General features: G+C 37.1%; 1 protein-coding gene across 1 annotated transcript in view; it reads left to right on the top strand.

Moving 5' to 3' along the window:
• Positions 1–12,481, top strand: part of Itga2 (integrin subunit alpha 2) — a 99,470-nt gene that overhangs the window by 22,858 nt on the left and 64,131 nt on the right. The window contains exon 2 of the mRNA XM_015497363.2: positions 7,683–7,803. Coding sequence (XP_015352849.1) covers positions 7,683–7,803 — 121 coding nt within the window. The remainder of the gene's footprint in view (positions 1–7,682; positions 7,804–12,481) is intronic.

The following is a 12,481-nucleotide window of genomic DNA, read 5'->3' as shown; positions in this document are numbered from 1 at the left end:
ATATATATATATATATATATATATATATATATATATATATATATATAGTAGATAGACACAATATGTTTATTTTATTTTATTTTTACACAGCGCTGAGGATCAAACCCAGTGCCTCATACATGTGAGACAAGTGCTCTGCCTCCCAGCCCCAGGTTGAGATTCTTAAAGAAGTGAGGAAATATGTTTTGCACGTAACATGGTTTGGGGGAGGGTGGTCAGCAGAGTATAATGGGCTTATTGGTGGTTTCTTAAAAGATATATCCACATCATAATCACTAGAACTAGTGAGTGTTACCTCATTTGGAGAAAGAGTCTTTGTGATTAAGTGAAGGTTCTTGAGATGAGAACATGCTGGGTGGCCTGGGTAGCCAACAGAATGTGTCCTGACAAGAGTGAGTCAGAGAGACATTTGACACACAAATAGAGAAGGAGATGATGTGACCACAAGACACAGAGTGTTACAGACATGAGGTTAAGGAACAACTCATTGTCCCCAGAAGCAAGAAGAGGCAAGAAATAGATTGTCCCCTGGAGTCTCCAGAGAAAGCATGGCCTTGAGAAAACTTTGATTGCAGATTTTTTGATATCCAGAAATGTGAGAGAATAAATTTTTGTTTAAGCCATTTACTTTGTGGTAATTTGCTGCAGTAGCCACAGGAAACAACCAAGTTCATTAAAATGTGTACAGGGCAAAAGACCCATGGAGGTCTCTCCTGACACTAAGCCTCCTGTAGTTCATTCTTACTGACTGAGAGCTGGCATGTTCAACTTCCCCACAAAATCCCGCATACCAGGCCTTTGTGGATGTGGATAGGAGAGAGAGGAGGCAAGTCAATCTTACCAATACAAACTCCAGTGTGAAGCAGCCTGTTTCTATGAATTTTCAACCACACCCTGTGCTGCTGATCCTCATTTATTTCCTTCCTTTCTTCATTGTTCTCTTTGCTTCCCCCAAAGTCTTGTTCAGTTTTCTTTTTAGCAGCCTTGCCTCTTTATCTGATGCTTTAAAGATTTTTACCTTTACCTCTGTTTAGCAAGGAATTTTCCAATCAAAGAGAATATAAATATAAAAATATACATGTTAAATATTCCCCACATAAAAGAGTGATCAATTTTATCCATGTAATATTGTTTAAAAGAATGTTAAGAGATCCAGAGTAGTAACATACATATGTGAGACAGGGTGAGGGAGAAGGAGTGATAGTAAAGGAAAAAGGCAAGAAAGAACCAGGAAATCCTGGAGTTAGAGAATCTCAGAATTAAGAACAAGAAACAGAGTTGTAGAAGCATGATCTCCCAAGCTAAGAATATGGTTCCACCCATCCAGACACAAAAGATATAGAATGGAAGAATTTGCTCACTACAAGTGCAAGTAATAACTATGGGTGCAATTGAAATTTATAAAAAGCTGTCAATCCTAATGCTATGCTCAGTTTTATGACTCATCTGCATGGATTCTGTGAGAAGCTTAGGAAAGAGATGGTATCTTATAATTATCATCCCTACTGTAAGAACAGAATCTACTAGGTAGTAAATAATAAATGCTTGTTAACTCAATAAAAAGTGAATAAATGAGAAAATAAAGTCTGCTTAACAAATATGTATGCGTGTGCATATGCATTTGTGTGTGTTTAAATTCATCTACTTCGTATTATAGACAGTTATGAACAGAGTGAAGAAAATCATAGAATCATGGAGAAATACCACAACATCAGACAAACATGGACAAGTTTACACAAATAACATATTAGAAACATAGACTTTCATAGAATTGAAGTGTTATCATGTGGCCATTTTAGACATTTATAACCATTGTCCTTTCAAATGCATAAATAGAGATATTTTGATTCTTTGTACTTGTCTAGCAAAATAAATTTAGTCAAATCTATCCCAATGAACTAAAAATTCATTTCACATATTTTAAATGGTATTTGAGGAGTGTGATCATAAGATTAGCCAATGTAAATGGGTTTGAAGTGAAGTTGCTTATACTGATAGTTCTACTAATCCAGAATAGAAGTAATTTCTTTCTTACTTATTTTTTTTTCCTGGAAAAATATAATACACTAATAGAAAATTTGAAAGCAGCAAATTATACTCACAATTGTATTGCTTGTTATGTTAGTATTTTATACATTTTTCAGTTTTTATTCTATTCTGAATTTTTTGTTTTCATCATTTTCTTTCTACTGTATAGTCTTCACAATTACTGTTTTACAATGACTGTGTAGAATTCCATCTAGTTTGTATGCTATGATTTTCCTATTCAATCTCTTCCTATTGAACATTCAATACATTTTAATTATGGTTATTAAGAACTAACTTTAGACTGCTAAAAATCATCAAAGTCATTTAGCATGTGTAAAGTGTGTTTTCTTTGGGCACCAAAGACTGAGAGATAATATAAAATCCTGATTAACAAAATAGTACTTACGTGGCTTACTCACCTACTTCAAAGACAGGGAAGCCTATTCCTAAACACTGCTTTTTCATTCTTTGGGAGTAGTGAATATTCTCCTGGATTCTGAACATGGGTCTCCTGGAAACCTTTGCAGGTCTTTCTAGTGATCCCCTGTGTCCTGGTCACTGCTGCACTTGCTCTAGGCCTGAAGTCTTGATGCATAGGTGGCTCTCCTCTGGCCCTGCTCCTGCCAATACTTCTTGGGTCCAGTCTCCTTGGGCAGGGGAGCACCGTGCTCCAATTCTTGACACTCAGTGCTCACAGTTCATAAATCTTTCTGTTGTCTATTTAAAGGAGACAATTTTTCTCCTGAAATGCCAGAGTATACCTGCAAGAAAGGGCCAAAGTACAATCTGAGGAACCCTTGTTCAAAGCACCCCTTTATTCCTAAGTCCATCTCTCACTTTTAGTCTTTACCCTCTTCTCTTAACCAGAATTTATTCCCATACTTGTCCTTGAATCCTTCTGCATGAACACATTCTGTGAAAAGCTCTCCCCGTTTGTCCTTCAGTGAACACAGATATTCCTATATTGGCATTGACTACATAGATTAGAGCCTCCTTCTGCCAGTGTTTACTACCAACGTGTTTCCTTAAGCTTTGGGAATGATATGGGAATCAATAAACTTCCCTGCTAAATTTTTGTACTTGAATACAGGTTAACGCATTTTTGTTTTATACATTTATTTATGTTTTCATTTTCGAAGCACATTTTTTCTTCATTCTGAGTTTTACTGTGTCTTGAGAACAAAACTAGATTAACTATATCCAATCCACAGGCATATATTTCTATTTTGATTATAACTTAAAAATGGGTTCCAGAATATAGCAAGACAGTAGATTCTACATTTGCAGAAACTAATTCTTAAATGACTAGAGTTTATAAAAAAACCCTATTTCAGAGATGGTCAGAAACCTTCAAAGAAGGAGGTCCTCTAAAATGCTTAAATGAGTAAAAGACACACACACACACACACAAAAAAAAAAGCTCTGCATAAACTACTTTGTACTTAACTCTATGGTTTCCCTATGAATACTAAAACAGCAATAATAATCAAGGATGAAACAGTATCCAATTTTCATTATGAAAGTAGGAGAAATTAATCAACTCTCCAGGAGACACATGTTTATACTTTCAGTAAGCTTTGGTGGGATTTACCAGAATACTTTGGCTTGGTTACTAGAAACAAATGTATAGCAAGGAAACCTTTGATAAAAACTTGGACTCTGTGACTCCATTACTGCATTCACATGAGGACAAATAGGGAAGACTTACAATCTGGTAATAATATGCTCCTGGCAGGGCAGAGTTCAAGCCTGTCTGAGATGCACTGAATCTAATGGAGAACAGAAGTGTTTACACTAATGAAGCCCTTGAAGCCTTGCTTTGCCAAACTTTTTGCCATCCCCACACCTATGCCTGCTCCCCAGGATGCTCCTTGTGCCTGAAATCACAGAATTGTAGTGATTTCCAGTTCATCCTTCAAGAGCCAGACTAATAGCCACCTCTACCGTGAAGCCTTCAAACTTAAACTGCCCTTTGTCCCAGCCTTTGACTCAGTATACCTCTGCATTTTATACTCATCACACTATGATATAGCTATTTTTTTCTAATCAAATTACAAGAATGAAAGCTCAAAGAGTGTAGAAATATTGTCCTTTTTGTTCATTTCTTTCTAGATACGGTACCCTTGGGACCTAAAAACATTCCTAGCACAAAGGAGCTACATAAGTACTTGTTGAACCATCCATTTCTTAGTATGTATAGACATATAGGTATGGCTGGAAGGAAGGAAACAAGATCAAACATGACTTGTATGATCCACATGGTCCAATTAGCATTAGGATTGTGAAGAATAGATGTTCAGTTTGATGAATACTTCATATAAAAGTATTAAATTTGTGTAACTGACTAGGTATCATATGCTAAGAGTGAAATGATGACATAGACATTGAACTGTAAATATTTTTGGAGAGAAATAAGTTGATGAGTTGAGATTGTCCAAATTTACCAAAAGAAGCAGGGATTTATAGCAAGAAAGAAGAGGTTGAGGATCAGCAGACTGAAGGAATGGGAATAAGAATGACATGTTTTGTGAAGAAAATAAGCAGACCATTTATGAATGGAAACTCTAAACAATAGGTTGGAAAAGATGAGCCCAACCAAAACTCAATGCTCAGCCATCAGTTGTGTGGTATTGAGCAAGAAAGACATTTAACCTTCATGAGTTCCATTTTCCTTATTTGTAACTTGGTGATATAACTAGGCTTTGCTGTTATGCAAAGTTATTGTGGAGGTCAAATGAGTCAGGATGATTCTGACACTGGCAAGACATAAGCACTAAGAAATAGTGGGATAGAAATTGGAATATACATTATGGTTTAGACTATAGATCATAGAGGAAAAAACATTGGGAGGAAATGTATTCAAATTAATTGCACTTAAGTAAGAAGGTTAGAACTCTGGGCTGGGGATGTGGCTCAAGCGGTAGCATGTTTGCCTGGCATGTGTGCGGCCTGGGTTCGATCCTCAGCACCACATACAAACAAAGATGTTGTGTCTGACGAAAACTAAAAAAAAAAATAAAAATAAATATTTAAAAATTCTCTCTCTCTCTCTCTTTCTCTCTCTCTCTCTCTTTAAAAAAAAAAAAGAACTCTGAACGTTCTCCTCTCCAATTTTCTCTGTATTCCAAAGCATCATTGAGAAATATATATTAATTAAAAATTGTTTTATTTGATAAATAATATCTTAGGGGATAAGAAAATCACAGAGAACTTTTTTTTAAAAAGGTCTCATCATTCAAGGAGCTAGCATTTTAGCAAGTAGAGCTAGACACAAAACAATGTAGATATGTAAGACAATTTCATATAATAATTTTTAGAATAATAGTATATTTATGAAGCAGAGTGTTGTGCTAGATAGAGGGGTCAGGGCAGACTTATCTGAGCAAAGACCCACATGGTGAATAGGTGCCAAAATCTAAATGCTGAGTTGGGAGTATGTTATAGACTATGGGACAAGCAGTTGCAAATGTTGTGAGCAAAATGAGCTAGATGTATTCAACGAATATATATATATATATATATATATAATATATATATATATATATATATATATATGTTATATATACGTATATATATATGTATATGTATACAATACATATACATTAATTATATATAATAAAATTAGACTATCAGATGATAAAATGACCTCCAGTTTCCTTATTTGTGTCAATTGATAATAATAAAAATATACATATAATAATATACATGTACTACTTATATGTACTGCATAACAACATTTTGGTCAACAATGGACCAGTAGCATTTCTCAAAAGAAAGGCCTGTTGTTAAGTGAGGCATGACTGTGTATACAGTATGTAAATGATAACATTTATCTGATAGATGATAAAATGAACTCCATGATGATTTCATGGCATTATATGATTTGCCAACATCCACTTAATGGGGGAAAATTGGAGTCACTGAATATACAGTCATATATGTTCTTTCTACCACTAAATATTTCAAAAGTATAAGTTTGGCATCATCTCAGCAAGTTTTTACTAGTATGTTTGACAGTGGTTAAGTACTCAAATAGTATTTATAGAGTTCCGTACAATGGGGTGAAAATAAAGTGTTGATTGGAAACATCAGTATTCTAAATGTCAATTCTGATTTTCTGCTTTATGTGCTGTTATTTTCTTTTGTATTTTATTTCCTCAAAATGAAAGGAAGCAGTGGTACCTTTGGGAAAATGTATGTTGGGGATAAAATTTGTGAATGTTGAGCTGTGTAGATTTCACTGTGAGGTATTTGAAAATTAATATTTGTACTTTTTTCCTGGCAACACATACTTCTAAAAAATAATGAGCCAAGCTTTCTTGAGGGAGCAAATCCCTGATAGAGTGATTTGGGCACTTAGAGAGGCACATTGACTGCTTTAAGTCCCCAGAGCTTCATCATTGACTTTATTTTTCCTTTGAAGCACTCTACAGAATCTGTTTCCAGAAGTTTTGAGGTACAATGGACAGCAGGTCATTTTCTTCCAGCCTTTCAGTGCCTAGAACAATAGACTTCTGAAATGCTATGCCCTTTCAATGTTGTCCAGATTATGGGCTATTCCTTTGTGAAAATACTATTATTAATGGAACTTTGATGTTAATTTTAAAGAATTCTCTCTGTCTTCTGTGTCTGCAAAGATAAATGCTGACCCTAAGCCACATGAAACGTATTCCATCTCCATTTAAAGCATTCATATCCACAAAGCCTTTTTTCTATAGAAGGGAACACTGTCAGCATTAATGCTGTCCATGTCAGAGAGGAAACATAATCCACCTCACTCTTTCCCTTGTTCCTCTTTCCATCAGAAACACAACTTTAAAAAAATACCATCAAGGTGTTATTCTCCCAAGGTGTTATTCTCCTTGGTCTTTGTGTGTGTGTGTGTGTGTGTGTGTGTGTGTGTGTGTGTGTGTGTGTTTAATGGCTGTCATTTCTTGATCATTCAGACAGAAGCATCAAAAAGCAAAACTACTTTTGACAGTTCCCATTGGGATAAAAAAGATATGACACCTACTCCTACATTTATTATCCTCTAAAATGATCTATTCTGAAAGAAAATGACACAATTTTCAAAGAGGTATGATTTTTCTACCTCCTTTGATACAGCCAGCATTGCCTTTTCAACAGATATTTCATCTGGAGACCATGTCAGGATCTGTAGGGGAATCCAGAAGAGATAAAATATGTCCTTCAGGTTCTGCACTTTGAGTATTATTGTGTTGGAGGACAAATGGAACTCAAATTACTTAAGAGTCTTTAGAGGTATTACAGTAGAGTAAGCATTCAGGATCATGAATTAGCTCATTTTATGCTCAGTACTTGCATTTAGGATTATCACTCTCCAGCTATGAGGCACACTTACCTCTTAGAACCTCAGAAATCTCCATAAAAGAAAGGTAATATTGGTAACCATTTCCTAAATTTCTCTGATGATAGTAAGATTATGCATATAAGGTATTTAGTGTGGTTTTTAGGACCTTGAGTAAATATTTCAGGCATAGGTATTACTTCTTGATAAATACTGAGAATTTATTTAAATTTAAATAAGGAGAATAAGTATAAGCTCAATTTTTTTTCAAGTGGGCTTCAACAATTATATTGCACACATTTTAACAAATTGCTAATATGGACTATGTTTTCATTTTTCTTAATAGGCATTTTAAGTTGTTGCTTGGCATACAATGTTGGTCTCCCAGAAGCAAAAATATTTTCCGGTCCTTCAAGTGAGCAGTTTGGCTATGCAGTGCAGCAGTTTATAAATCCAAAAGGCAACTGGTAAGAATATTCTTTTCTTTATGATTTGAATAAAAATACTGTGTAAATTTAATATTTGACTCCAATTCTTATTAAAATGAGTATATGATTAGAAAAGTAATGGATAGCCCACAAATACTTTTAAATGAAGGATCTATCTTTGAGAGTGACAACTGCAGATTGATAATTAATGGGATGGCATAATGATATTTTTAAAAAAATACCTGGATAGAAAATTTTCTCTAAATATTTCATAGTAAATTTATAATACCAGGGTTGAGCATTAGATAGATCATAGATATTATCTTCATTTCTTATTCTATAAGTTGATGATCATTCATCTTTTAAAATAATGAGCTATCTAATACTATGTTGGGGTCATTTCTAGACGGTAGAATTTCTCCCTAAATTTTCTCCTTTACATGACTTTGTCCACTTGCTTCATTCTAAATCTTCCTCATGCCATGTGGTAAAGAATACTCACAAACAATTTTAGAAAGTTTACAAAGGTGTCTTTCTATAGTGTATTTAGTGCTTTCGTTTTTGCTCCCAAGCACCCCCTTCCAGTCTTTTAATGTGAGGTAAGAATTACATTTATAAAACATAGTTTCTCTCCTTGATGCAAAACAACCACCTTCATAGAAATAGAAAGAAATATATATCCTCATTGCCAGTTGAAGCTTCCCATAATAGCAAAATAGATCAACTCAGGGGAAATCAGATTTTGAATAAAGTTTTTCCTCTGCCTGAATTGATGCCCACTTATAAACAGAGCCATCTCAGCAGGCAGAGTGGCGTCTGATAGAAACCTTATCTCCCTGGAGCTTCAGTTTCTGATCACCCTCTAAAACACTTTCCCATGATTATAGGGAATGCTATTGGCTTATCAGATAAGACCTACAATGTATAGCCTTTTGCATGTGAACTTATATTTGATGCTGTAAACAACTGAATTCAAATAAATAGTTTAAATTCAAGTTATTTGCATGTTGGGGTCTGCCTGACTGTCTGTGTCATGAGGAAGCAAAATGAAACTAACATGAGAGAGGAGAAGTGTATTTCAGAAGGCAAGTTGGAGGAGGTGAATGGTGAGGTAGATTTAAGTGATGGTGATGAAGAGGCTGCAGGTGAATGTTAACTAATGGGAAGAGACTTGGAAAGCAAAGTATGCTGGAGATAGTGTGTCAATCAAATTGAAGGATAAGAATGGTTAAGTTGGAAATATTAGTAATTGATTATTTAATCATTTGGAATATGACAGAGAGTTGCATCTCAACCAACTACTAGATTTTGCTTTGACAATCATAAAGTAGTAAGAAGGCTAGAAAGATGATATGGTCAGTGTTTCTATCTTGGAATACAGCAGACGAAGTTGCTAATAACCTGCAATTTTACATGCCCAACCCTGTTCCCTTCTGCAGAGTCCCATAATCCAATCCAGTCAACATCTCCATTTTAATACCTAATAGACACATCACACGTAAGTAAGAAAACACAACTATTTAATTTTTTGTGCCAGCTAAAGAGACCACAACACTTTGATTCCTTTCTCTCTTTCCTCCTACCTCATCCATAACTGAATCCTGTTGACCCATCACCAAAATGCATGACATGTCTGGTCATTGCCAACCATCTCTCCTGCTGCTAACATGATGGAAGCCAGCACTAGCTTCTGCAGATTCGGCTGTAACAACTTCTTGGCCTGTGTCCTGCTTCCTTCTCACCCCTCTTTATTCCATACTGCTCTCTAGAGCCAGCGTGAACTTATGTGTTTTTTTACTTTATTAGAAAGAAATAAAATAATGTGTTTTTTTACTTTATTAGAAAAAATTAAAATTCCTAAAGGTCCCTTCATGATCTGGTGCTGTAACCGAAAGCTCACACCCTGTCCCCAATGCCAATTAATGCCAATTTAATAATAAGGATATGGTTTTGATCAAAAGGAAAAAGAAGGTTTATTGCTTTGTTAGCAAAGGAGAAACACAGGGGACTCCTGTCCCAAAGGCTGTGACTCTCCCCATCAGGAGGAACAGGGGCATTTTAAAGGAGCTCTTCAAGGGCTTCACTCCAGGTGTGCCCCGACAGGGGGTCCAGGGTGCTTTGATGGTGGGTTAGGATTCACTTGTTAATTTATCACTTCCTAGATCCTCTGGCAGACATCTCCTTCCTGTGGAGCATAGATAATTCAGGGTAATCTTGTTCACCACCCCCAAGTTAGGGACAGAGAGAGAGAAAAGGAAAAGGAAAAAAAAAAATGTCCCTTTTAAAAATAAGCCTCAGAACTGTATTCAAAAGGTGAAGTGGAGGACTGCTACAGTGCCAGCCTGCCTTTCCTAGGTTTTCTTCAGCCCTTGCTCCCTGTTTCCTATGCTCTGTGGGCTGTCTTTTGTTCCTTGACTACACAAAGCTCATTCCTGCTCCAAAACTTCTGCACATCCTTCTCCTGCCTGGAGAAGTTTCCCTCCAAGATCTTCATTAGCTGGTTGGTTCTCATCTCTCAGTCTCAGTTGAGGCATCTGCTCCTCAGAAAACTGTCAGAGTACACCTATGTATTTAGCACTTTCTCCACACTTCAAAAGTGGGGCTGGTCTGAGGACAAGGTGGCATTGAGTTTGAGGTGATTCTTCTTAAGCAACAACTTTCCTGGGACAGGGAAGCTCCAAGAATAAAAGCCAGCATCATTAACAGACATTATCAGAGGTAATAAGCCCATCATGGATTATAAGGGAACCAAACCACGGGCCAAGTAGCAGGATGGAAATTGAGTAAGATCAGAAGGGACAAAGAGTTGACAAGAATTTTTCCAGTTCTGGGAAAGTAAGAGGCAGCCATCTCTCCTTTCCCTCTGAAGGCTTCTTGCTAACCATTCAAGACCTGGTTAAAAGACAAGCCTGTTAGGAGTTTATAGTGAGATTCTGGTGCAAAACCCGGGAAAACAGATATTTCTAAACCCTGCCTTGGCTATCCTAGAGCACTCAGAGAGATAGAAAAACATGGGACAATGGCTACTGGGAGACAAGGATCCTCTCTGACATCGGCGGGGCTAGTGCTTTTACTTCTAGAGTGGAGCTTTCTGGTAAGGTTCAACATTAAGCCTCTATCTAATTACCAGCTGGTGTGAGCATATCCCACCACACAAGAAGGGGAGGAGGGCAAGCAGCTCTCTGCCCTGAAGGGGCTGAACCACATGGAGGTGAGAAGTTGGTCGGAAAGAACCAGAGCTGACAGGCTGCCTGTGAGTCCCTTCACTGATCTGGTCTGGAGACAAAGAAAGAAGCCAAACCACAGGGCACAAGCTTCTAATTCATTGTGGACTGACACTATGGGAGGTGCAGAAATATAGAACTTGACTTTGAGGAAAGACAGGAATAATACAGAAGACAGAACTTAGTCCCAACCCCTTGTATCAATAGTGTTGGTGTTATTTTGGTATCCCTAGCTACATTAATTTAATAAGGCCACATACACCAAAGGGACAAGGTTTCCTCAGGATCCGTGTTATTAGCCCTGCCCTGCCAGCATTCCTTCTCCTGGAGGCAGAGCTGGGGCCAGGAGACAGGTCAGGGGGTGATGCCGTTCCAGCACTGGAGCGGGCCACAGCTAGGACAGGCAGCACTCGGAATGCTCAAGGAAAATAATGTGAAATTTGGAGTCCAGAATTGCCTGTTTGTTTTGACAATTGGCACTGTTCCCTTCCCCACTGTTAATTTATGACAATTGCTCAGACATTATGGAAGTAGCAGATGTGAAAAGGACTGTGTAAATATTAACTTTTCTTCTGATACTAATCAAGTTAACTTTGGGCACAGAAAGGGGGATTACCATGAATTCCTTTAATAAACTATGCGTCTTTCTTCCCAGAATGTTTGCATATTATACGAGAACAGTGCAAGGGTACACACACACACACACACACACACACATGCACACATCTTTATTTTCTTTGCTCTCCTGTTGCCTGTTTTGAGCTGTGATTTTGCTTCCCTTTTTCCTTTGCCTTTACAAACTGTCTGAACCCCGACTCTGTCTCTCAGCCCCTTTCTTCCCTCTAATGACTCGCTTAAGACTCTAGTTTTGAGTTTTCTTAAATCACACTCCATTGTGTCTAAAAACTACAATTTTAACTCTTTTGTGTCCTGTGTTTCTAAGAATTTATAGGCATATTTTACATCAAGATCTACCAGATTTTAACAAAATAATCTTGACTCTTTTACTAGTTTGGTTTATTAGTTTTTATTACACGGTTAGCTTCTACTCTAGAAATGAAAATAGTTGTGACATGGGTTTGGTCATTCTTGAGCCCTTTCAACAGTCTCAAGTGAGCTGGATAATATTAAAAGCAAGATGACCTCCAAAACTGAGCCCAGGAGCAGCCCCCTGGCTGTAGGTAAAACTGTGGTCTGGTCCTCTTTCAGGTTAGGCAGAGGCTACCATGCCTCCCCACCCCCAACCCCTGCCCCCAGCCCTTACTTTACATACAGGATGTTCCAATGAGGATGATGCAATTGTATCACAAACAATCTACAAAGGATTGAGATATGTTTAAAATCATTTCCTGGAGCTTTTGGTGATACACACTGTTTCAGTCTGTGTAATCTGAAGGCTGGTCCCAGGAAGAAGCTGAGTTCATTATGACTCAAAAGCCACTGAAAACTACAATCACTGGTGTAATGAGGACTGAATGAGAACTAGGGGTATT

Source organism: Marmota marmota, unplaced genomic scaffold (assembly GCF_001458135.2).
Source record: "Marmota marmota marmota unplaced genomic scaffold, marMar, whole genome shotgun sequence".
NCBI lineage: Eukaryota > Metazoa > Chordata > Mammalia > Rodentia > Sciuridae > Marmota > Marmota marmota.
Note: the sequence above shows the minus strand (reverse complement) of the source record. Positions and strands in the feature narration are given on the sequence as shown.